Here is a 23149-nt window from a genome sequence, read left to right as displayed (position 1 = left end):
ACCATCTCTCTGGTTCAAGCAGTTTCTAAAGTTAAAAAAAAAAACAACAACCCATCAAACTATCCAGTCTACAGGCTCCAGTTCTCCTTCCTTTCTCAGTCAAGAAGAGCATTGACTAGATTTGAAATGGTAGAGCGTAAAAAGTCGGCACACAGCTTCCAAACTGCCCTTCTGGGGTTTATTTGGCTGACGGGGGTATGTCAAGGGGTGATGTGTATACTGAGAACGTTCGCTCGTACCCTTTAAAAACCTGAGTCACCCCACCCTCAGCCCTACAGCCCTTATGTCCACATCCAAAATCTATTTTAAATGTCTGTCTCCCCCTCTAAACGGTAAGCTCATAGAAGGCAGGGAACGTGTCTACCAACTCTGTCTCTCCCAGGCCCTGCACAAAGTAAGCATTCAATAAAAAACAGTGATTGACTGAAAGTATCGCTCTGATTCATTCCTGGTTGCAGGACCGACCTGCAAATGGCTCCCTCGGGCAGCCAGGTGGACCATTTGGGGGTGACCCTTGGGAAGTCCCCCTTTTTCAACCCCACTGAATCAGGGTGGGATCTCCTCTCTGCATCAGAGAGGCGACCCCACGCTGGGCCTTCCGCCCTGTGGGAGTGGAGTCCATGGGGAAGGTCTTGGTCATGAAAGTGAAGACCATTCCCGGGACCACCCGCTACGGAAGCGGAGTCCACATCCCGCCCGGGAAGACGCAGACAAGTGCGAGATGAGCCTCGAGGAACGGGAGTCCTACTTGCTCAGGATGGGGAAAGGCCCCGGCAGAAGAGCCTTCCCTACCATGTGGATTTTCCGGTGGACTGCGACACTGGTGCTCTGAGTGAAACCTTTCCCACAGATGGGGCACTTATAGGGCTTCTCTCCCGTGTGGACAGTTTGGTGTCTGTACATGTTTGCCCTCTCGCTGAAGCCCTTCCCACACTCGTCGCATTTATAGGGTTTCTCCCCCGTGTGGGTTCTCTGGTGGGCGTAAAGGTGGGCGCGGCGGCTGAAGCTCTTCCCACAGCTCGGGCACCTGAAGGGCTTCTCCCCGGTGTGGACGCTCTGATGTCTGTTAAGGCTCGAGCTCCGGCTGAAGCCTTTCCCACAGATGGGGCATTTGTAGGGTTTCTCCCCGGTGTGGGTTCTCTGGTGGATATACAGGTGGGAACTCCACCTGAAGCCCCGTCCGCAGATGGGGCATTTGTAAGGGTTCGCTCCTCGCGGGGGTCCCCGGTGGAAGTCAAGCTGGGATCTGGGACCGAAACCGTCTCGTCGGCTGTCCGAGTCGCGGTGTTTCTCTTCCGGGGATTTTCTCCGGGCGCCCACACCGATGTCATTCGACGACGAGTCGCTCCATCCCGCTTCTCCGTGATGGTTTTCCCAGGAAACCCGGAGGGCTTTTCTTCGCTCGCCGAGGCCGTACGGCTCGTCCACCTGCGGCCTTCCCTCTCCATCCTCCGCCGGCGGGGAGGGTGTCTCGGTCGGCAAGCCGTGCTCCCGGAAGCCTTCCCCTTCAGATGCTTCTTTCCGGCTCTCTTTCCTCTCCCCTGCGGAAACAAAGCAACGATTCGGTGTTTGGGGGTGTAGAGAGGGAGCCGCAGCTTCTTGCCCTGGGCCGCTAAAGAAGCGCAGAGTACGGAAGGGCCAGTCAGGGTGACTGTTATTTATCTGAGAGAACTGGTCCTTGGCCGCTGAGTTTTCTCAATTCTCCCAGTGTGGTAGGTCAGAGAGGCCACCGTTCTCGCCCGTGCGCTTGGTGTGTTATCCCCAGGGATGGAAGCGATTGGTTGGAGTTGGAGCTAGAAAAGTTGGTCAGGTGCCAAGGATATGCCCTCCCGCTCCGAACCCTAACCCTGGAAGGACCGGACCCCTCCGAGATGACCCGAAAGGGTCAGGGATTCTGAGGAACGGAAGCGGGTAGTGGGTGAGTGAGGCAGTCGGTCAATGATCTTTATTGGGTGCTCGGTGTCCTAAGCCCTTGGGAGTGTACAATTCATTCATTCAATAGTATTTATTGAGCGCTTACTATGTGCAGAGCACTGGACTAAGCGCTTGGAAGGTACAATTCGGCAACAGATAGAGACAATCCCTGCCCATTGACGGGTTTACAGTCTAATCGGGGGAGACGGACGGACAAAAACAAGACAACTTAATGGCGATAAATAGAATCAAGGGGATGTACACCTCATTAACAAAATACAGAGGGTAATAAAAATAGAGACAAATGAGCAGAGTGCTGAGGGGAGGGGAAGGGAGGGGGGAGGAGGAGAAGGAGAGTGGGGAAAGGGGGCTTAGCTGAGGGGAGGTGAAGGGGGGGGCATAACAATATAACATTCCGTGCCCACAGCGAGCTTACGGTCTAGAGGAGGAATCCACGTGGAGCTCCTCAAACTACCCTGAAGCCCACCCCTGGAAAAAAAGGGAGAGGCTATTCACCACACAGGGACCCCACGAACAAAGATGGGTGAGATGACAGTCCGGGGGGGCCGGGGCTGCCGGGGGGAGGTGTCCGATTGGTGTTAGGATGGCAAGTGTCCTCAGAAGTCCTCAGTCTCCTTACCTATTCCGTCACCTCTCGAGTCCCGCTTCTCTTCGGCTGCGGGGTGGGCTGGATCCCGGGGTTCTCCCCCTATCTGCACTGAGGTCATCGGGTCCAATTTGGGAAGAGGAACTTCTGCCGTGGCGGGGAGAGGAAGAATGGATGGATGATGACGACGACGGCATCTGTTAAGCGCTATCTACGTGCCGAGGACTGTCCTAAGCACCGAGGTAGTACGAGATAACCTGGATGGACAGAGTCCCTGTCCCTTATGGGGCTCACATTCAGTCAATAGTATTTATTGAGCGCTTACTATGTGCAGAGCGCTGTACTAAGCACTTGGGAGAAAACAATAGAACAATATAACAGACACATTCCCTGCCCACAATGATATTATAGTCTAGAGGGGAACGTCTAGAAATTAATATAAATAAGGGGGGGATGACTAAAAGGAGTGGCACCAGACTTTTGAGGGCCCTGCCTTGGGGAGCTTTCCTCTCCCTCCCCCAGGCTCCTGTTCACTGTCTAAGTGGGAGAGAGAACAAGTATCGAATCTCCGTTTTCCACATGAGGAGAGTGAGGCACGGAGAAGCTGTGATTTTTTTTAAATGGTCCCTAAGTGCTTACTGGGTGCCAGGCACCGTACTAAGCGCTGGGGGAATTCATGACAATCAAGTGGGACACAGACCGTGGCCCTTATGGGGCTCCCAGCCTTACTCCCCATTTTCAAGATGAGGTAACTGAGGCCCAGAGAAGCAGAGTGACTTGCCTAAGGTCACACAGGAGGTACATGGCAGAGCTGGGATTAGAACCCAGATCCTTCTGACTCACAGGCCCGTGCTCTAATCCCCTAGGCCACGCTGCTTCTCAATTTGCCACAAGGCCCTGAGGGAGTGTGTAGCACAGGATGGATCTCCCTCAGGTGTGTCATCTCTCTCCTCCCTTGGCCTCTTCCTGGAGATTCTCGGAGCAGCTGTGACCGACCTTGAACCGTCAGGTCCCAGGACAGATCCCTCCGACTTACCTCACGATCACGCGGGACCACCGTGTAACTTACCCGGCGACCTCCCGCTTCCCCGATCCTCTGGCAGGACGCTCCTGTTCAGCTCCTCCTGAGCCTGATCTGGACGCCTCCATTCCTCCTGGAGAAAAAGGGGACCACGGGACGAGTCCCCGGGATGAGAGAGATGATAAAAAAAATTCCAAGGTGAGTGCGATTTGGCGGGATGGCTTTGACCCCGGGACTCAAGCTATTATTTCAGGGAACTACCTTGCTACCCCTCTCGTCGGCTGTGTGACCTGGGCCAAGTCACTTTGCTTCTCTGGGCCTCAGTTCCCTCATCTGTCAAATGGAGATGAAGGTGTGATAACTTGTATCTATCCCAGCGCTTAGCAGAATGCCCGGCACATAAGAAGTGCTTAACCAATATCACAGTTATTATCGGTAGTAATATTATCACCGCTCATTCTCTTAAGAGCCCGTTTCCGTCTTGGACGAGGTAGAAGGAAGAGCAGCTCACCTGGGACCCAACTGGTAGGAGCACAGGGACCCGCTCCTCAACGCCAGTGTCCCCTAACTCACTCGTCACAGGAAACCAGGAAGCGGGCAAAACTGAGGGAGGGAAACAAAAAAAGGAGACAGCAATGAGTGGTCCAGTGTGGCCTAGTGGACAGAGCCCGGGCCTGGGAGTCAGAAGGATCTGGGTTCTAATCCCGGCTCCACCACATATCTGCTGGGCGAGTCACTTCACTTCTCTGGGCCTCGGTCACCTCATCTGGACAACGGGGATTAAGACTGCGAGCCCCAAGCGGTACCTGGATCGTGTCCAACCTGATTAGATTTTTATCGACCCCAGTGCTTAAACCCGCGTCTGCTGGACGACCTCGGACGAGTCACTTCACTTCTCCGGGCCTCAGTTCCCTCATCTGGAAAATGGGGATTAAGGCTGGGAGTCCCATATGGAACAGGGACCGTGTCCAACCTGGCGGTCTTCTTTCTTAACAAATACCATAATAATCATTATTATTATTATTATATCTACCCCAGCACTTAGTACAGTGCTTGGCACAGAGGAAGTGCTTAAATACCCCCCCAAAAAAAGGGGGGGAAGAGCCTACGGGTCTGCCCTGTTTGGATTCCAAGGGAGCTGACGGGACTCCATCCTCTCGATGTTGGGATGTGAAGCAGGCATTCTTACCCCCACCCCGCCAAGCCTCAGTATATGCAGAACCCCGCTAGCGAACTTAGCCTCTCACCACTTTCCCGCAGGGCGTCGGGATCCTTTTTGATGTGAAGGCTCAGCGGGCCCTGAGGTCCCGGCTGGGGGCTCGACGCCCCTTCCTCCTGGCACACCCCCCCGGGCTGGGGCTCCTCTTGTCCAAACCGGACGCTCGAAAAATCCGCCTTCTCCAAGAGAACTTCCTGGCCGAGCACGTGGGCTGTGATCTGGGGAAGAAGCCGGCGGCCCCCGTCGGTGCAAGGAGCAGAGGTGGTGTGGGAAGGGAATGTGTCTGCTAATTGACGTACTGTACTCTCCTAAGTGCTTAGTACAGTGCTCTGCACACGGGAAGTGCTCAAAAAACACGACTGAATGAATGAATGAATGAATGATCCTGAGGGGACCAGAACTAAAAGTCCCGAGAGGAAGCCACAGGGTATCTTCCGGAGATACGGGAAGGGAGAAGCCGCGTGGCCTTTCCGATGGAACGCAGGTCTGGGAGTCAGAAGGACCCGGGTTCTGATCCCGGCTCTGCCACGTGTCTGCTGTGTGACCGTGGACAAGTCACTTCACTTCTCTGGGCCTCCATTACCTCATCTGGGAAATGGGGAGATTGGGACCGGGACTGTGTTCAGCTTGATTAACTCGCATCTACCCCACTGCTCAGAACAGTGCTTGGCACATAAAGTACCGTAACAACTACTATTATTATTAATAGTAACCATCCCTGCCGCCACGTTAAGTGCTTAACATACTGTACTTGGTGCTGGGGTCGACACAAGCTAATCAGGTTGGACACAGTACCATTATTATTATTATTATCATTATCAACCCCACGGGCTTCAGAGGCTGGGCAGTGACCCGGCCGGCCGGAAAGCGAAGGCCAAACAGTGGCCAGGGCGGCCGAGGGGACCCCCGGCCTCCGCCCCTTCACCCCGCGAGCTTTTCCTCACCCACTGTATCAGTCTCGTGGGCTCTCGCTGCAATTCCTCCACCAGCCGGACCACCTCTTCCCCATTTTGAGGACTCTGCTCCCGCACCCAGGCCTGGATCTCCCCGGGCAGGACGGCGAGGAACTGGTCGAGGACCAGCAGCTCCAGGATCTGCTCCTTGGTGTGCCGGTCCGGACGCAGCCACCGACGGCACAGCTCCCGGAGCCGGCCCAGGGCCTCCCGGGGCCCGCCCGCCTCCTGGTAGCGGAACTGCCTGAAGCTGAGGCTGGAGGGCTTGGGGTCGGACATGTCACCTTGCGGGGTGTCCTCTTCCGGGCCTTCCACCTTCACCGTGGCGGGTCCCTCCGGCCGCGGAGAAGCCCACGCCGGGGGGGCCGGGGCCGTGGGCATCATCCGGTCCCGGGGTGCAGCTTCAAACGCACGCTCCGGCCGGGCACGCTGAGGACGGAGGTGAGAGGACACAGAGACACGCGGTCAGGGCGGCTTCACGCACCTGCCGCTGGGAGAGTGGCTGGATCTGAAGCTGCCGGGGTGGTTGAAGGCCTCTAAGTCGAGAGAGCCACGATCAAATTCACTCGGGATCATTTTGGTTTTTTTGCTCCCGAGGGGATAGAAATAACAGCCACGGGCCCCTCAGGGGTATTTTGGTGACGGTGGCACAATTTATATTTCGAACAACTCCTCGCTCCCATCTTGTGCCTTTGCACCAAACCTGAATCCTCCCCCCGAAGCAAAGTCATAGGGAACTGATTCGACCCCTGGGTGTCCCCTCTCCACTGAACAGGGTGGGGTGTCCTTGGGCAGCCCACTGTCCCCCTCCTCCTCCCCACTTCCCCATCCGGCCCTTTATCCCCTGAAGGCCCCCTCCTCCCCATCCCTCCTTGAAAAATTAAACACCCTCAGGCCACAAGGATCATCACCAAGGGCCCCCGATTGCGACCTACCCCCGGGGGATGGGGGGGGAAGTCATCCCACGGTCGACCATGCCTTCCCCCTCTACTCTTACATCAATCCCCGAGGACCATCCCCTTTGCGCATGCGCACCTCCGAACTACAAGCCCCAGCAGCCCCTGCGACAAAGCCCCTTCCCAGAAGCCTCCGCGGCCCGCGCTCCCTCCCCCCCCCCCGCCTCAGGGGGCTGCGCCTGCGCAGTAGCGAAAGCCCTGGCGCCGGGCCTTTCTTTTCATTCAATAATAACGTTGGTATTTGTTAAGCGCTTACTACGTGCAGAGCACTGTTCTAAGCGCTGGGGTGGATACAGGGGAATGAGGTCGTCCCACGTGAGGCTCCCAGTCTTCATCCCCATTTTACAGATGAGGGAACTGAGGCCCAGAGAAGTGAAGTGACTTGCCCACAGTCACACAGCTGACGAGGGGCAGAGTCGGGATTCGAACCCATGACCTCAGACTCCCAAGCCCGGGCTCTTTCCCCTGAGCCACGCATTGAGCAGTTACTAGGTGCGGAGCACTGTCCTAAGCGCTTAAAAAATGATGGTTTTTGTTAAGCGCCTACTATGTGCCAAGCACTAAGGTGATGAGGTTGTCCCACGTGGGGCTCACAGTCTTCATCCCCGTTTTACAGAGGAGGGAACTGAGGCCCAGAGAAGTGAAGTGACTTGCCCACAGTCACACAGCTGACAAGGGGCAGAGTCGGGATTCGAACCCACGACCTCTGACTCCCAAGCCCGGGCTCTTGCCACTAGGCCTCGCTGCTTTTCGGTGATGAGAGAAAAGCCTTAATTTTCCAGGTGGCTGCAAACACTGAGCAATACACCAAATAAAAACCAAGTCAGGAGGGAGCGGAGGCTAGACAGGAGTTGAATCTAGCTTAGTGATTCACAGCCCGCACCGAGCCGTACCCCTTAATCGAATCAAACCTTTAAGATCTTGCTATTAACCCCGTCTCAGGCCTAAAGCACTTAACTACCTAGTCATCGTCATCATCATCATCATCAGTGGTATTTATTGAGCAATTACTGCATGCTCAATACAACACAGTTGGAAGACACTTTCTTTGTCCGAGTTTACAGTCTAGGGGGAGGGAGACGTTGATAAAATTCATAATTTATAGATGATAATCTGCTATTTAAGTGCTCACTACGTGCCGGGTACTGTACGAAGCGTTGGGGTGGATACAAGCAAATCAGGCTGGACACATTTCCTGTCCTCCTCACGATCTCAATCCCCGTTTTCCCGATGAGATAACTGAGGCCCAGACAAGTGAAGTGCCTTGCTCAAGGTCACACGGCGGACAGGCGGCTGAGCGGGAATCAGAACCCAGCACCCTCTGGCTGCCAGGCCCGTGCTCTAGCCTCGACACCATCCCTCCTTTTAATGTCCATCTTCCCTTCTACACCCTGAGCGGAGAATGTGTCTACCAACTCTACTGTACCATTCTCCTCCACCCACAGGAAGAGCTCAACGAATACCATCGATTGCATCGCTTTTTCTTCATTCTTTTCCTCCCCACGCTATTCTGTTGCCCAGACCTCACCCCAGACATGCAATGAGGACAGGAAGACACTGAGAGAAGGGGAAAATAATGAGTCTAAAACTCTCGACGGTGTGGGGAAGAATGACAGAAAAGTATGAGCAGTGAAAGGGAGTGTGGCAGCGGGGCGGGAAGAGAAAAGAGAGAGATGATCTTGCACCTGAAAATCACTGGAATTAGGGTCTCGAAGTCTCCGCAGTTTCCATGATCCCGGCTTGCATTTGGCCTTGTTTTTCAATCAATTAATCCCTGGCATTTATTGAACGCTTACCACGTACAGAGACGTACTAAGGGCTCGCAAGAGTACGATAGATGCCCACTACATGTCCGATTTTCCGGCAATCACCCCCGTGCTTGAGGGAAAGCTCTCTGACAGAACCCACAATGATTACTACCACCCTAGCCCTCAGAATTCACCTTTCCGTTCCAAATATTAACATCCGTGTTCCTGGGACCGTGGTTCAATTCTCTGCACGCAATGAGTATTCCCTACATGTGGGCCTGGGGGTCAGAAGGACCTGGGCTCTAATCCTGGCTCTGCCACTTGTCTGCCAGGTGGCCTTAGGCAAGTCACTTGAAGGTCTACAGACTGTCAAATCTCTAGTCAGCCAATAAAAACCGATCGAAAGTCGCTCGGTAAATACCACTGACTCCCGGTTGACCGGACAGGTCCCAGTGGAGACCCCCCTCGTTTTCCCAAACTTCCCTCTCTGCCCCTCTGAACGCCCTCCCAGAGGTTGGCGGCGACGGAGACCCACCCCCCTTCCGCCGAAGTCGGCGCCCACGTTTTCTCCATCCCAAGCGTCGTCAACGTACGTCGAGCGCTGGCTCGGTGCCGAGCGCCGGGGAGCGCACGGGAGATCGTTCCGGCGTCCCGGTTTCGTCTCCCGCGCCCCCGGAGTCATCCGTTCCCGCCCGCGTCGCCCTACCTCTTCCCGAGGGCCCGGACCCCCTCTCCGCGGATCTCCTCCCCAACCCGAGTCGTCCCGGGACCGGGGCGGGAAAGAAATAAAAAGGAGGGAAACATCTCTGAGGGTCAATCGGGGGGGCTTTAATGAAACGATACCGACGATACCTAGTTGAGCGGCGAGCCGGGGGAGGGAAGGGGGACGAGAAGGCCCCCCCCCGCCGGGTGACGCCCCGCGAGGAGAAGCCCCCGAAGGGCCTCTTCCCCGGGGACCCCCGAGAGTCGGGCCCGGCTCCCCGGGGCGGGGGAGCGCCAGGTCGGCTGACCCTCCGTGACGCGGGGGGGGGGGGGGGGGGGGCGGTCGGGGGAGGATCAGCCGGCCTGCTTGCAGGACTTATTTCTCGTGTGCGCCTTCTGGTTGGAGCTCCTGCTGAAGGCCTTCCCGCAGCCGGGGCACTTGTAGGGTTTCTCCCCCGTGTGGGTCCTCCTGTGGGAGTAGAGCACCGAGCGGTCGCCGAAGCTCTTCCCGCAGTCCCCGCAGCGGTAGGGCTTCTCCCCGGTGTGGGTGCGCAGGTGCCGGTAGAAGTTGGAGCTCATGCTGAAGCCCTTCCCGCAGCCGGGGCACTCGTAGGGCTTCTCCCCGGTGTGGGTCCTCTGATGGTAGCGCAGGGCCGAGCGGTCGTTGAACCCCTTGCCGCAGTCCCCGCACTTGTAGGGCTTCTCCCGCAGGTGGGTCCGCTCGTGGTACCGGAGGACCGAGCGGTCGCCGTAGCCCTTCCCGCAGCCGGCGCACTTGTAGGGCTTCTCCCCCGTGTGGATGCGCAGGTGGACGGTGACGCTGGAGCTGTAGCCGAAGCCCTTCCCGCAGACGGGGCACTCGTACGGCTGCTCTCCCGTGTGCGTCCGCTGGTGGTCCCGCAGGTGGGTCTTCCACATGAAGCCCTTCCCGCAGCTGGGGCAGCCGTAGGGCTTCTCGCCGGAGTGCGACCGCTGGTGGCGGACCAGCTGGGACTTCTGGCCGAAGCCCTTCCCGCAGTCCGGGCAGCGGTGGGCCCCCTCCCCGCCGGGGGCCGCCGCCGGGGGGTCTCTCGGCCGGGGGGGCGGCTCCCCCTCGCCCCGGGGGGCCGCCGCCGGGGGGCCGGGGCTCCCCTCCGGGGGACCCCCGGGCTCGTCCTTGTAGGCAGAGGGGGAGCGGCCTCCCGGGACCCCCCGGAAGGGCGACTCCCCGGAGGCCCCGCAGCCTTCCCTCGGGGGACCTCCCTGGCGGTCGTCCCTCTCCGCTCCTGGAGGAACACAGAGAAAGCCCGGTGACCGACCACGGGGCGTCCGGCTAGAGGGCGGGCGCGGCGAGTGCGGGGCCGGGAGGTGACCCGGGGCGAGGCGCTCGACTTCCCCGTCCCCCGGTCGGCGGTATCCGCCGAGCGCCGACTCCGACGGGAGGGCGGGCCCGTCTAGGGGAAAGGACCCGGGGCCGAAAGCCGGGAGACCCGGGTTCGAGTCTCGGCGGGTGACCTGAGAGGAGTCGCTTCGCCCCCAACCGACGGCGTCGACTGAGCCCCTACCGTGTGCAGGGCACTCTACGTAGAGCTTGGGAAAGGACAATGCAACAGAACCGCTGGGCACGTTCCCTGCCCACAGGGAGCCGACGGTCCAGAAGGGGTCTCCTCGTCGGTCAGACGGAGATAGGATACTCCCCCAGAGGCTTAGTACAGTGCTCTGCACAGAGAGAGCACTCCGTAAATACCACTGACCGCTTGACCGGCTACGAGAGAGTCTGCACCGAAGGCTACCGTCCCACACCGTCAACCGTTATCGGCACCGTAATTCTTGGAGAATCTCTGGCCTAGTGGAAAGAGAGCACTGGGAGTTGGGAGACCTGAGTTCTCGTTCCAGCTAATCCGACTGCCTGCTGGGTGACCCTGGGGAAGTCGCTTCAGGTCTCTGTGCCTCAGCCGCCTCCCCTGTAAACTGGGGATTAAATATCCGCTCTCCCATCCACTGAGGCTGTGAATCCCTTAGGGGACAGGGACTGGGTCTGATCCGACTGTCTTAAATCCGCCCCGGGACTCGGCCCGTCGTAGGCGCCCAACCCCACAGTAATCATTATTCCTCCTGCTCCGTTTCCCTAATCGCCGATGAAAACACGACGCCCTCGGCCGTCCCAAAACACAGACTGCCGCAACACGTTCACGAGAGAATGCCGTTCGGGTACTGAGGAGCGTTCTCTCGACCCACCGGAGGAGCCCGGCCTAGCCGACGGAGCCCGGAAACGGGAAGCAGAAGGGCCTGGGTTTTAATCCTGGCCCCGCCACTTGTCTACTGGGTGATCTTGGGGAAGTCACTTCACTTCTCTGGGCCTCAGTGACCTCATCTGGAAAATGGGGATGGAGACCGTGAGCTTCACGGGTGGAGACCGTGTTCTAAGCACTGGGGTGGACACAAGCAAATCAGGTTGGACGCAGTCCCTGTCCCGCAGGGACACAGTCTTAATCCCCGTTTTCCAGATGAGGTCACCGAGGCCCTGAGAAGTGAGGTGGCCTGTCCGAGGTCAGGCGGCAGACACGTGGCAGAGCGGGGATTGGAACCCAGGTCCTTCGGATTCCCAGGCGGCGGGCTCTATCCTCTCGGCTGTGCTGCTTACCACGGGACCGGGCCAGGGCTCCAACTCCCACCTCCCCCGACCGTGATTCAGCCCGGGGCAGGAGTGCGGGGGGACCAGGTGGAGAGAGGCGTGGGGACTCGTGACCGAGGGGACTTGAGGGTCGTTTCCTGGGACGGGCAGCGGGGGTGTAGGGCCCGGGGGAAGGGGGACGGGGTCTCTGGGCCCCACTGGCCACTTACCCCTTTTGGCAACTGTCTGAGGGCTGGGCCGACCGCGAAGAGCTGGGGGGCGGTGAGATTTTACAGCCCAGGAGGGCGGGCTCACTTCCAGCCGCGGCGGCTCCTTCCTGGCTCCGAGCCACCTGCGGATACATTCAGGAACCCCCCGCGCGCCGCTGCGCTCAGGGTCGCCGCGAGCCCGGGGTCCGCTGGAGCTGCATCCGCGGCTGGCTCGGACGCAGGGGCCGCTCTGGGCCGAAGTGGCCGGCTTGGAGCCAGGCGGGGCCCAGCCCGCGTCTCGCCTGCCTCGGGCCGCCCGTCCCCCCGGCTGGACTGCCGGCTCCGCTAACGCTAAGCTTCTCGCTCTGCCTCCATCTCGCCTCTCTGCCCGCCGACCTCTCGCCCACGTCCCGCCTCTGGCCCGGAACGCCCTCCCTCCTACCTGACGGACGATGACTCTCCCCCGCTTCAGGGCCTTATTGAAGACCCACCTCCTCCAAGAGGCCTTCCCCGCCTAAGCCCTCCTTTCCTCTTCTCCCGCTCCCTTCTGCGTCACCCTGACTTGCTCCCTTTATTCATCCCCAGCACTTATATCCGTGGCTGTCATTTATTTCTATTAGCATCTGTCTCCTCCTCTAGACTGGAAGCTCGTCGTGGGCAAGGAATGTGTGTTTATTGTTCCTCTGTACTCTCCCAAGCGCTCAGTAAAGTGCTCTGCACACAGTAAGCGCTCAATAAACACAACTGAATGAACGAATGAGGGGCAGCGGATAAGGTCTGCGGATTTCGACTGTTACTCGCCGGGTCAGTGCTCTGCACGCAGTAGGGGCTCGATCAATACTACCGGTCGATCGATCGATCCAGGGGGGTGGGGGAGCCGTTCTCTGACCCCCCGGGAGTCGGTGAAGACCGATGGGGGCCCGGGCGTGGAGAAGGCGGAGGGCACGGGGAGAAGGGGGAATTGACGGCAGGGACCGGGGTCGGGAAGCGGGAGTTCCGGAGGGTTTCCTCATTTCCACCTCCTCACCTGTGCCGGTGCCCCTCAGGCCCCCTCGCTCTTCGGGCTCGTGAAGATCAGGGCCCCACGGCTCATCTCCTCGGCCCATCGCGACCACCGGGTCCGGTTTGGGAACTGGGGAAGGACAGAGGGGAAACGGAAGTCATTCAGTCAGACGATCCTATTTACTGAGCGCTTACCGTGTGCAGAGGACCGTGCTAAGTGCCTGGGAGAGGACGGTATAACAACGTAACTGACGCCTTCCCCGCCAGCAACGAGCGTACGGTCTAGAGGGAGACAGACACGAAAATAAAAAAATTAAATTGCAGATACGGGCACAAGTGCCGTGGGGCCGGGAGGGGGAGATGAATAAGGGGAACACGTCAGGGTGACGCGTGTACTGGTATAGTAGGAATACTACTACTGTTATTAGTAATAATAACGATAATAATAATAGAGGTATTTATTAAGTGCTTACTACGTGTCAGGCGCTATCTGAAGAGCTGGGGAAGGTCCAAGATAATCGAGGCGGACACAGTCCCGATGCCGCACGAGAAGCGCGACGGAAGCAGGAAGGAGAACGGATACTGCGGCCCCATTTTACGGATGAGGAATCGGAGGCGCGGAGAAGCAGTGACTTGCCCAAGGTCACGGAGCACGGATTAGAACCTAGATCCTCCGGCTCCCAGGCCAGGGCTCTTTCCAGTAGGCCGTGCCGCTTCTCATGAAGTGAGGAGTTTGCGGGCTCCGGAGGGAGGGGACTCAGGGTCACCCCACCTCCACGGGGACCTGCTGCCTCCCACCCAGAGCGGGGATCCGGCCAGCCGCTCCCCCAGACCCCCGGACCCTCGAAGCCACAGCGACTTTACACACTACGCGGCCCAGGGAGGGAGAAGGAGGTCAGGGGCCTGCTTGCTCTCCACAACGGCCGCCAGCCCGGTCCCCGGCCTCACACAGACGGCACCTCGAGAGGCCGCCCGGGACCGACGGCCAGACATTCTTCGATCACACCGACGCCCCGCCACCTCTCCTGAAGCCCATTCCGGTGCTCTATCCCCTGGAATGTCACTGCCGGGAAACCCTATCTACCCTCCGTCCGACTGAACGCTCTCTCGCTGTAACTACGGCCTGTTTCCTCATTTGGTCCTTCTCACTGAAAACCCTTCATTCATTCATTCATTCAGTTATATTTATTCATGCTTATTGGGTGCAGAGCGCTGGACTAAGCACTTGGGAGAGTACAATATAACAATAAGCAGACACATCCTCTGTCCCCAACAGGCTTACCTTCACACATTCGGGGACAGTTACGGGATCACCTACGCCACCGACGGACCTGTTTTCCACCCCTTAACATCACTTTTGTACCTCTTCCGAACACTTTTTTTTTTTTTTACGGCATTTGTTAAGCGCGTCCGATGCGTTAGGCACCGTGCTAAGCACTGGGACAGATGCGGGCTAATCGCGTCGGACGCGGTCCGGGCCCCACGTGGTGCTCCCAGTCCTAATCCCCATTTTACAGGTGAGGGTGCTGAGGCACGGAGAAGTGAAGTGACTTGCTCAAGGTCACAGCAGACACGTGGCAGGGCCGGGATCAGAACCCACGCCCTTCTGACTCTCAGGCCCGACCTCCGTCCGCTAATTTATTAATGACAATACCGTTTACTAGGCGATCGTGTGCCGAACAAATCACTCAACCGACGGCATTTACTGAGCACTCAGCCTGTACAGAGCACTGACTGAGCACTTGAGAGAGTATAATACAACGGAGTAGGCAGGCACCTTCCCCGCCCACAAGGTGCCGGGGTGGACAGAAGATCGTCAAAGCAGCCGTAGCCGCCGTCCCTCACAGGGTTCATGATTTCAGAGAAGCTGCGTGGCCTAGCGGAAAGAGTCCGGGTCTGGGAGTCGGTCAGTTGCCTCTACTTATTGAGCGCTTACTGCCCGCAGACCACCGTACTAAGCGCTTGGGAGACCACAACAATAAAGAGACCCATTCCCCGCCCGCAGCGAGCTTACGATCTCCAGGGACTCGAGCTCAGAGGAACAGAGAGGATGGGTGGCTGAGATCCCGTGCGTACAGAAAGCGCTCGATAAATGGGAATGGCTGACTGCTGCTTCTACTATCCCTCGCTTCATTCCCTTCCTCCTCCTCCGGGGCAGGGGGCTCCCTCTCTGCCTCCCGCCTCGTTCGTCCTCAGGACTTCGGGGCGAGGCCTTCCCCCTCCCCTGTAAGCCTCGGGGCATCGGGCCGAGGCGTCCCCCAGGCTCTGACCGTCTGCAGACGGGGCCCTTACCTAGCGCGGCCGCGGTCCCGGCGTCCTCCCACACGACGTCCCCGAAGAGCGCGCCCGGAGCGGGGTCCGGCTGCTCCCACTGCTCCTGGGAGGGAGGACGCGGTTACCATCCGAAAGCTCCCCCGTCCCCTCCGGCCCGGCTCCCTCCCGCCCACCACGCTCCACCGGATGCGCTTTCGGCGACCTCCCACCCCAGCCCGGGAGGCAGGAGCTGGCGGCGGGGGCCTGGCTCCCCGAACCTTCCGCCGCTGTTGAGGGGATAATGATTTGCCACTTGTCAGCTGTGTGACTGTGGGCACGTCATTTCACTTCTCTGGGCCTCAGTTGCCTCATCTGTAAAATGGGGATTAAGACTGAGCCTCACGTGGGACACACCATCTCCCCCAGCGCTTAGGACAGTGCACTGCACGTAGTAAGCGCTTAACAAATACCAACATTATTATTATCATTATTATTAATTACCGGATTTGTTAAGGGCCTGTTTTGTGCCGGGCACTGTACTGAGCGCTGGGGTGGATACAAGCAATTCGGGTTGGACACAGCGTCCCTGCCCCACGTGGGGCTCCCGGTCTCGATTCCCGTTTGACGGTTGAGGTAACTGAGGCCCAGAGAAGTGACGTGACCTGCTCAAGGTTATACAGCAGACACGGGGCAGAGCCGGGATTCGAACCCACGACTTTCTGACTCCCAGGCCCGGGCTCTATCTACTACGCCGCACGGCTTCTCACGACCGTGAAAGGAGAAAGTAGCCAAAGGGCGAGTCTCAGAGAGAAGAGGACAAGGCAGCACTGCAGCTCACCTGAGCCCCGACTGGGAGCAGCGAAGAAGCCGCCTCCCGGTCTCTGGTGCTTCGCTCCTCGGGCAAGACTGGAAGTTGAGGTGCACGAAGAGCTGAGACAGAGGCGAGGGGGGTTCGGCGAGGACTCTGGACCACCCCCGGGCTCCCCTTCTAATCACAGCCGGCCCCCGGCCCCGGGCGTGCCGGGTGCTAACACCTCCCCCGCCACCCCTAACTGATTTATTTCTCTTTTTGTCGGTCTCCCCCTCTAGCCTGGAAACTCCTTCTGCATAGGGGACGTGTCTACCAACTCTGTCCTCTCCCAGGGGTTTGGCACAGTGCTCTGCACACAAGCAAGTGCTGGATAAATACCGCTGACTGGCCGATCCCCTCTCCGGCCACCCCGGTGACCCGTCGCAACGATCCCCCCTCACACCTAAATTCCACCTTTCTGATTTCGGGGAGGAAGGAGGAGGAGTCTGCCTTCCACTCCCTCAGGGACCAGTTCCATCCCCGGATGCCAGGAAGTTTAGCACTTTGGCGGAAAAGAACGCGTCTGCTGTTCTGTTGTCCTCTCCCAAGCGCTTAGTCCAGTGCTCTGCACAGAGTAAGCGCTCCGTAAATACGCCTGAATGAATGAACCAACCTAAAGCTGAGCCCGCCACCCGTCCCGGAGTCCCCTCCCCCTGACCCTCCCGCCCGGCCCCCTCTCCCCAAATTCATTTCTGCCGTTTACCGCTCTCCTGCAGGATGTCAGGCTCCTCCTCTTTTATGCTGCGACTCAGCTGGTCCTGGGGGCCGGGTGGCGGGCCTGGGGGGCCCCGCTCCGGCGACAGGCCTTCGGGTTGGGGCTCCTCCGGGTCCAGAGGGAAACTGGACGAATCCATCGTCTCCAAGAGAACCTCTCGGCCCTGCACCTGAACTGTGACCTGCGGAAAACCCCCTGTCCCCTGTTACTGCAGAGCCCGGGGATGTCGGAGTTAAAATCCAAAGGTCGGGGGGAAGGGGGGATTTCAGGACACAAGTTCCAGGGATGTAGGGGGTCGTGGTGTTGAGTCGGGGGGAATCAAACCCTAACCGTCCCCACTGGGTCTGGCCTTCTCCCCCTTAGCCTGGGACCCCCGCCCCTCTGTCCAACCTGATTAACTTGTAGCTGCCACGTGTCTGCGGGGTGACCTTGGGCAAATCACCTCACTTCTCTGGGCCTCAATTACCTCATCTATAAAATGAAGGTTGAGACTGTGAGCCCGATGTGGGACGGGGACTGTGTCCAACCTGATTTGCTTGTATCCACCCCTGTGGTTATTAATAATAATGATAATGTTGGTATTTGTTCAGTGCTTACTTTGTGCCAAGTACTGTTCTAAGCGCTGGGGTAGATACAAGGTAATCAGGTTGTCCCACGTAGGGCTCACAGCCTTCATCCCCATTTTACAGATGAGCACAGAGAAGTGACTTGCCCAAGGTCATACAGCTGACAAGCAGCGGATCCGGGATTTGAACCCACGACCTCTGACTCCCAAGCTCGTGCTCTTTCCACTAAGCCACGCTACGACAGTGCCTGACACACAATAAGCGCTTAACCAATGCCCCAATTGTTGTTATTATTACCCTCGCACTTAGTACAGCGTTTGGAACATAGTAAGCGCTTAACATGCACCATCGTTATTACTGGGTGAGAGAGGAGGTGGAATTGACAGCCACAAATTCTCCCCAGCCCTCAGCACAGTGCTTTGCGCACTGCTGGGCACATCATACACATTATTATCGAGGAAGAGTCCGTACCTGGTGTAGTAGGGAATTGTGGAGCCTTCCCTTCTCCAATCGGTGCTATTTATTGAGCTTTGACTGGGTGCGGAACGCTGTACTAAGCGGCCGGGAGATCACCAAACAAGAGAATTAACAATGATGATGGTATTTGTTAAGTGTTTACTATGTGTTCAGCACTGTTCTAAGCGCTGGGGTATACAGAAGCTAATCAGGTTGGACACAACCCTGACCCACACGGGGCTCACAGTTTTAATCCCACTTTACAGATGAGGGAAACGGGGCCCAGAGAAGAGAAGTGACTTGCCCGAGGTCACCCAGCAGGCAAGTGGTGGAGCGGGGATTAGAACCCGGGTCCTTCTGACTCCCGGGACTGTGCTCTATCCACTGGGCCACGCTGCTTCCCTAATTCGGTAGGCAAGAACCCCGCCCTCGCAGGGCTTCCAAGGTCCCTTCTGCCACCTCCCCCCAGGCCCTCGGTCCTCTCGCTTTCCTCTCTGACTGCATCCAACCCGGCGCTTAGTACAGTGCCCGACACACGGTAAACCCGTAACGGACACCTCAGTCATCATCGCTCTTTCCTCTGTCACCCCAACCCCGCTCGCCCGCCTTACCCAGCGCATCAGCTTCTTGGGCTCCCTCTCTAAGTCCTCCACGAGGGTCACGGCCTCTTCGCCACTCTCGGGATTCTGTTCCCGCACCCAAGTCTGGATGTCGGCGGGCAGGACGGTGAGGAACTGCTCCAGCACCAGCAGCTCCAGGATCTGCTCCTTGGTGTGCCGGTCCGGCCGCAGCCACTGGCGGCACAGCTCCCGGAGCCGGCCCAGGGCCTCGTGCGGCCCGGCGGAATCCTGGTAGCGGAACTGCCTGAAGCGCTGGTGGGAGACCTCCGGGGCCGGGGGGCCTCCTCTCGGGCTGGCTTCCTGACTCCAGCGGGGGGCTTCCTCCTCCAGCCTCCCCATCGGGGGCCCCTCCTGCTCCGGAGGAGCCAGGATGAGGGGGCCCAGGGCCGCAGGCATCATCTGACTCGGCTGGGGCTTCGCTCCGCTGGGGCCTGGCCTCCGGGCCTCAGGTTCTCCCTCTCCCTGAGGAGCTTCTCGCGAGGGAGTCTAACGGAAGAGGAGGAGGAGGAGGAGGAGGAGGAGGAGACAACCGGCTGTCGGAAGGCGGCCCGTGACAGAACCGCCTCAATCCCCCCCTTTCAGCCCGAGGGGCCTCGATGGGATCACGGACCCACTGCTCTTCCGACACGATGGAGCGGCCCGGGACTCGGGAGGTCGCGGGTCGTCATCCCGGTTCCGCAACTTCTCTGCTGTGTGACCTCGGACAGGTCACTTCTCCGGGCCTAAGTTACCTCATCTGTAAAATGGGGCTGGAGACTGTGAGCCCCACGTGGGACAACCTGATTATCCTCGATCTACCCCAGCGCTCAGTACAGTGCCTGGCACAGAGTTAGTGCTTAACAAATGCCACAATTATTATTATTATTATTCTTTCAGAGTCCACAGACACCCTTCTTTTTACTCCTCAACAGCCGCCTCTTGAAGTTGTTTTTTTTTTTCTTCCCTCTGATCCCAGGACCTCACAGGGGCTAGATCTGGGGGTCTGAAGTGTCAGAAATAAGAAGCTTCAGGAAAAGGAAGGGAGGAGGAGGAAGGGAAAAGCAAAGTTGGGGGCTCCGAGTGGAATCATTTCCTGACGTTCCTGGAAATTAATGTTGGTATTTGTTAAGCGCTTACTATGTGCCGAGCACTGTTCTAAGCGCTGGGGTAGACACAGGGGAATCAGGTCGTCCCACGTGGGGCTCACGGTCTTAATCCCCATTTTACAGATGAGGTAACTGAGGCACCGAGAAGTTAAGTGACTTGCCCAAAGTCACACAGCTGACAAGTGGCCGAGCTGGGATCCCAACCCCAAGATGCCTTGGGTTGCGGGGACAGATTATCTGGATTTTTTCGTCTGTTTTCTAATGGCATCTGTAAAGGGCTTCCTATGAGTCAGGCAATGGGGTCGATACACGCTAATCAGGTTGAACACAATCTCTGCCCCACACGGGGCTCAGTATTAATCCCCATTTTTCAGTTGACACAACTGAAGCGCAGGAAGGTTATAGAAGCAGCACGGCGTGGTGGATAGAGCCCGGGCTTGGCCGTCAGAAGGTCATGGGTTCTAATCCCGTCTCCGCCATCTGTCTGCTGTGTGATCTTGGGCAAGTCACTTCACTTCTTAGTGCCTCACTGACCTCATCTGTAAAATGGGGATTGAGACTGCGAGCCCCACGTGGGACAGAGAATGGGTCCAACCTGATTTGCTTGCATCCAACCCAGCGCTTAGTACAATGCCTGACACATAGTAAGCGCTTAACAAATACCATAAGAAAAGCGCTTAGAACAGTGGTTGGCACATAGTGAGCACTTGACAAATACCCTAATTATTATTAACTGAGTTGCCCAAAGGGACACAGCTGGTAAGTGGTGGAGCTGAAATTAGAACTCAGGGCCTTCACTCTTCCAGACCCGTGCTCTACCATTATTAATAATAATAATGATGGTATTTGTTAAGCGCTTACTATGTGCAAAGCACCGTTCTAAGCCCTGGAGGGTCAGAGAAGCAGCGTGGCTCAGTGGAAAGAGCCCGGGCTTTGGAGTCAGAGGTCATGGGTTCGAATCCCGGCTCTGCCACTTGTCAGCTGTGTGACTGTGGGCGAGTCACTTCACTTCTCTGTGCCTCAGTGACCTCATCTGTAAAATGGGGATTAAGACTGTAAGCCCCACGTGGGACAACCTGATTCCTTTGTGTCTACCCCAGCGCTTAGAACAGTGCTCTGCACATAGTAAGCGCTTAACAAATACCAACATTATTATTATAAGGTGATGAGGTGGTCCCACGTGGGGCTCACAGTCTTCACCCCCATTTTCCAGCTGAGGTCACTGAGGTCCAGAGAAGTGAAACGGCTTGCCCAAAGTCACACAGCTGCCGGGTGGCGGAGGCGGGATTAGAACCCACGACCTCGGCCTCCCAAGCCCCTGCTCTTACCACTGAGCCCCGCTGCTTCTCAATGCAATCTCATTAGGCAATGCAGCTTTTCATTATCTCCCCTTCTCCATCATCACTCCAGCCCACCTCCTCCATTCATTCAATTCAGTGGTATTTATCGAGCGCTTACTACGTGCAGGACACTGGCCTAAGCGCTTCCACCAGCCCCGCTCCCCCTGCTGACTGGCCAACAACTCCCAGCAGCCCTCGCGCCACACTCCCGCCCGGGAACTACAATTCCCAGAAGACCTCGCGGCCCCCCCCCCCGGCTGCCATGGTGACGCTGGAGACGGGCGGGGGCCTTGCCCCGGCTGGTTGCCACGGAGACGGACGATGATTGACTGAGCGTCCGCCCTTCCATCGCGCTTCCCCCGGGAGCGCTTGATTGCGTAGGCGGTGACTTCTCCCCTCCGGCCTCGGGACTGAGGGTGAAGTCGTCCGCCTTTCCCGCAACCCTCGCCCTTCGGGGACGATTCCTGCCGGCCAGTCCCCCGCAGGCGCTCCCGTTCCCGCCCAGGGCCCCCCGCTCCGCGCCCCCTCACCTCCGGCCCGGAGTCGAGGCCGCTCGCTCTGCCGGACATGCGCAGTTGGGCCGCCCGGACTACATTTCCCGAAAGGCTCCGGGCCGCACTACATCCGGCTCTGCTTGTTGCCATAGAAACGGCGGGGGGGGAGGGCGGGGATCGGGGAAGGCGAGCTCTGATTGGTGGAGAAGTCGCGGCTTTAACGGAGCCGACAGTCCAGGGGCCTTACGGGCGAGCGCTTAGTACAGTGCTCTGCACGTAGTCAGCGCTCAATGAATAGTATCGAACGAAAGGAGTAGACCTGCTTACTTTCCATTGCCTCTCCCAAACACCGCTGAGGCCTCTGGGAAATTGGGAACCCCAGAGAAGCCCCCGAGGTTGCTGGGAAGTGTAGTCTTCGAAGGCGCATGCGCGTCGAGGCGGAGCGGTCACTAGGGTCGGGGAGGTTGCTCCACTTGGAACGGAAAGGGTTAAGATTTGAATAAAATGAATAAATCGTTCAATCAATCCTGGGTATTTATTGAGCGCTTCCTAGGGCAGAAAAAGAATATCAACCTCACAACACGTGTCTGTCCCCCCCCACTCTAGACTATAAGTGTGTTAGGGGCAGGGATCGTGCTGGACTGTAATAAGAATAATTATGGTATTTGGTAAGCGCTTACTAAGTTCATTCATTCATTCAGTCGTATTTATTGAGATATAAATACAATAAATAAATAAATTAATTAATAAACACTATGCAGAGAAGCAGCGTGGCTCAATGGCAAGAGCCCGGGCTTGGGAGTCAGAGGTCATGGGTTCGAATCCCGACTCTGCCCCTTGTCAGCTGGGTGATTGTGGGCAAGTCACTTCACTTCTCTGGACCTCCGTTCCCTCATCTGTAAAATGGGGATGAAGACTGTGAGCCTCACGTGGGACAACTTGATTACCCTGTATCTTCCCCAGCGCTTCGAACAGTGCTCTGCACATAGTAAGCGCTTAATAAACACCAACATTTTTATTATTATTACTAAGCGCTTGGAATGGACAATTCGGCAACACTGTTCTAAGTGCTTAGTAATAATAATAATAAAAATGTTGGTATTTGTTAAGCGCTTACTATGTGCAGAGCACTCTTCCAAGCGCTGGGGTCATACAGGGTCATCAGGTTGTCCCACGTGAGGCTCACAGTCCTAATCCCCATTTTCCAGATGAGGTAACTGAGACCCAGAGAAGTGAAGTGACTTGCCCACAGTCACATAGCTGACAAGTGGCAGCGCCGGTATTCGAACCCATGACCCCTGACTTCCAAGCCCGGGCTCTTTCCACCGAGCCACACTGCTTCTCTAGTGCAGTGCTCTGCACATAGTAAGCACTCAATAAATGCGATACAAGGTGATCAGGTTGTCCCCCGTGGGGCTCACAATCTAAATCCCCATTTTACAGATGAGGTAGCTGAGGGCACGGAGAAGTTAAGTGACTTGTCCAAAGCCACACAGCTGACAAGTGGTGGAATCGGGATTAGAACCCATGACCTCTGACTCCCAAGCCCGGGCTCTTTCCACTAAGCCACGCTACTGTACTCTCCCACGTGATTAGTAGAGCTCAATAAATATGATTGTTTGATCGACTGATTGATAGGGAAGCACAGAATACAGCTGGTAAGGGTAAGATCGTGGGTTCTAATCCCGGCTCCGCCACTTGTCAGATGTGTGACTTTGGGCAAGTCATTTCACTTCTCTGTGCCTCAGTGACCTCATCTGGAAAATGGGGATTAAGACGGTGAGCCCCACGCGGGACAACCTCATTAACCTCTGTATCTCCCCCAGAGCTCAGAATCACGCTTGAC

The 23149-nt window shown here is 57.5% G+C and overlaps 2 protein-coding genes across 3 annotated transcripts; both read right to left on the bottom strand.

Annotated features, from left to right (window-relative positions):
* Positions 1-336: 336 nt before the first annotated feature.
* LOC107547314 (zinc finger protein 18-like) lies at positions 337-6723 on the bottom strand. 2 transcript variants are annotated; one of them, XM_029073386.2, is made up of 7 exons: positions 6650-6723; positions 5706-6143; positions 4790-4979; positions 4054-4145; positions 3591-3675; positions 2555-2668; positions 337-1541 (listed from the first exon to the last, which is right to left on the bottom strand). In XM_029073386.2, the coding sequence occupies exons 2-7, from the start codon at positions 6096-6098 to the stop codon at positions 745-747; spliced, it is 1671 nt and encodes a 556-aa protein (XP_028929219.1). In that variant the 5' UTR covers positions 6099-6143; positions 6650-6723; the 3' UTR covers positions 337-744. The 2 variants fall into 2 exon arrangements, with proteins under 2 accessions (XP_028929219.1, XP_028929220.1); XM_029073387.2 differs by lacking the exon at positions 6650-6723 and having other exon boundaries at positions 5706-6411.
* Positions 6724-9437: 2714 nt separating this feature from the next.
* On the bottom strand, positions 9438-21468 carry LOC100091022 (zinc finger protein 263-like). Its single transcript, XM_029072906.1, has 8 exons — positions 21340-21468; positions 18376-18870; positions 16731-16923; positions 16016-16107; positions 15217-15301; positions 12663-13054; positions 11944-12172; positions 9438-10385 (listed from the first exon to the last, which is right to left on the bottom strand). Exons 1-8 carry the CDS (start codon positions 21451-21453, stop codon positions 9475-9477), a joined length of 2511 nt encoding a protein of 836 aa, XP_028928739.1. The 5' UTR covers positions 21454-21468; the 3' UTR covers positions 9438-9474.
* Between the last annotated feature and the right edge of the window lie 1681 nt (positions 21469-23149).

The sequence above is a fragment of the Ornithorhynchus anatinus genome, chromosome 10, assembly GCF_004115215.2.
Source record: "Ornithorhynchus anatinus isolate Pmale09 chromosome 10, mOrnAna1.pri.v4, whole genome shotgun sequence".
Taxonomy (NCBI): domain Eukaryota; kingdom Metazoa; phylum Chordata; class Mammalia; order Monotremata; family Ornithorhynchidae; genus Ornithorhynchus; species Ornithorhynchus anatinus.
The sequence above is the reverse complement of the archived record's forward strand: the minus strand, read 5'-3'. Positions and strand labels throughout refer to the sequence as shown.

What these genes read in the sequence shown, in the direction of transcription:
- LOC107547314 (XM_029073386.2), bottom strand. Translation starts at nt 6,098, where the DNA reads ATGATGCCCACGGCCCCGGCCCCCCCGGCGTGGGCTTCTCCGCGGCCG. An exon ending in GGGAAGCGGGAGGTCGCCGG is followed by an intron (nt 2,669 to 3,590) that starts GTAAGTTACACG and finishes CCGCCACGGCAG; the next exon opens with AAGTTCCTCTTCCCAAATTG. An exon ending in CTCGAGAGGTGACGGAATAG is followed by an intron (nt 1,542 to 2,554) that starts GTAAGGAGACTG and finishes TTGTTTCCGCAG; the next exon opens with GGGAGAGGAAAGAGAGCCGG.
- LOC100091022 (XM_029072906.1), bottom strand. Translation starts at nt 21,453, where the DNA reads ATGGCAACAAGCAGAGCCGGATGTAGTGCGGCCCGGAGCCTTTCGGGA. An exon ending in TGCTCCCAGTCGGGGCTCAG is followed by an intron (nt 15,302 to 16,015) that starts GTGAGCTGCAGT and finishes CCTCCCTCCCAG; the next exon opens with GAGCAGTGGGAGCAGCCGGA. An exon ending in TCAGACAGTTGCCAAAAGGG is followed by an intron (nt 10,386 to 11,943) that starts GTAAGTGGCCAG and finishes GTGTTCCTCCAG; the next exon opens with GAGCGGAGAGGGACGACCGC.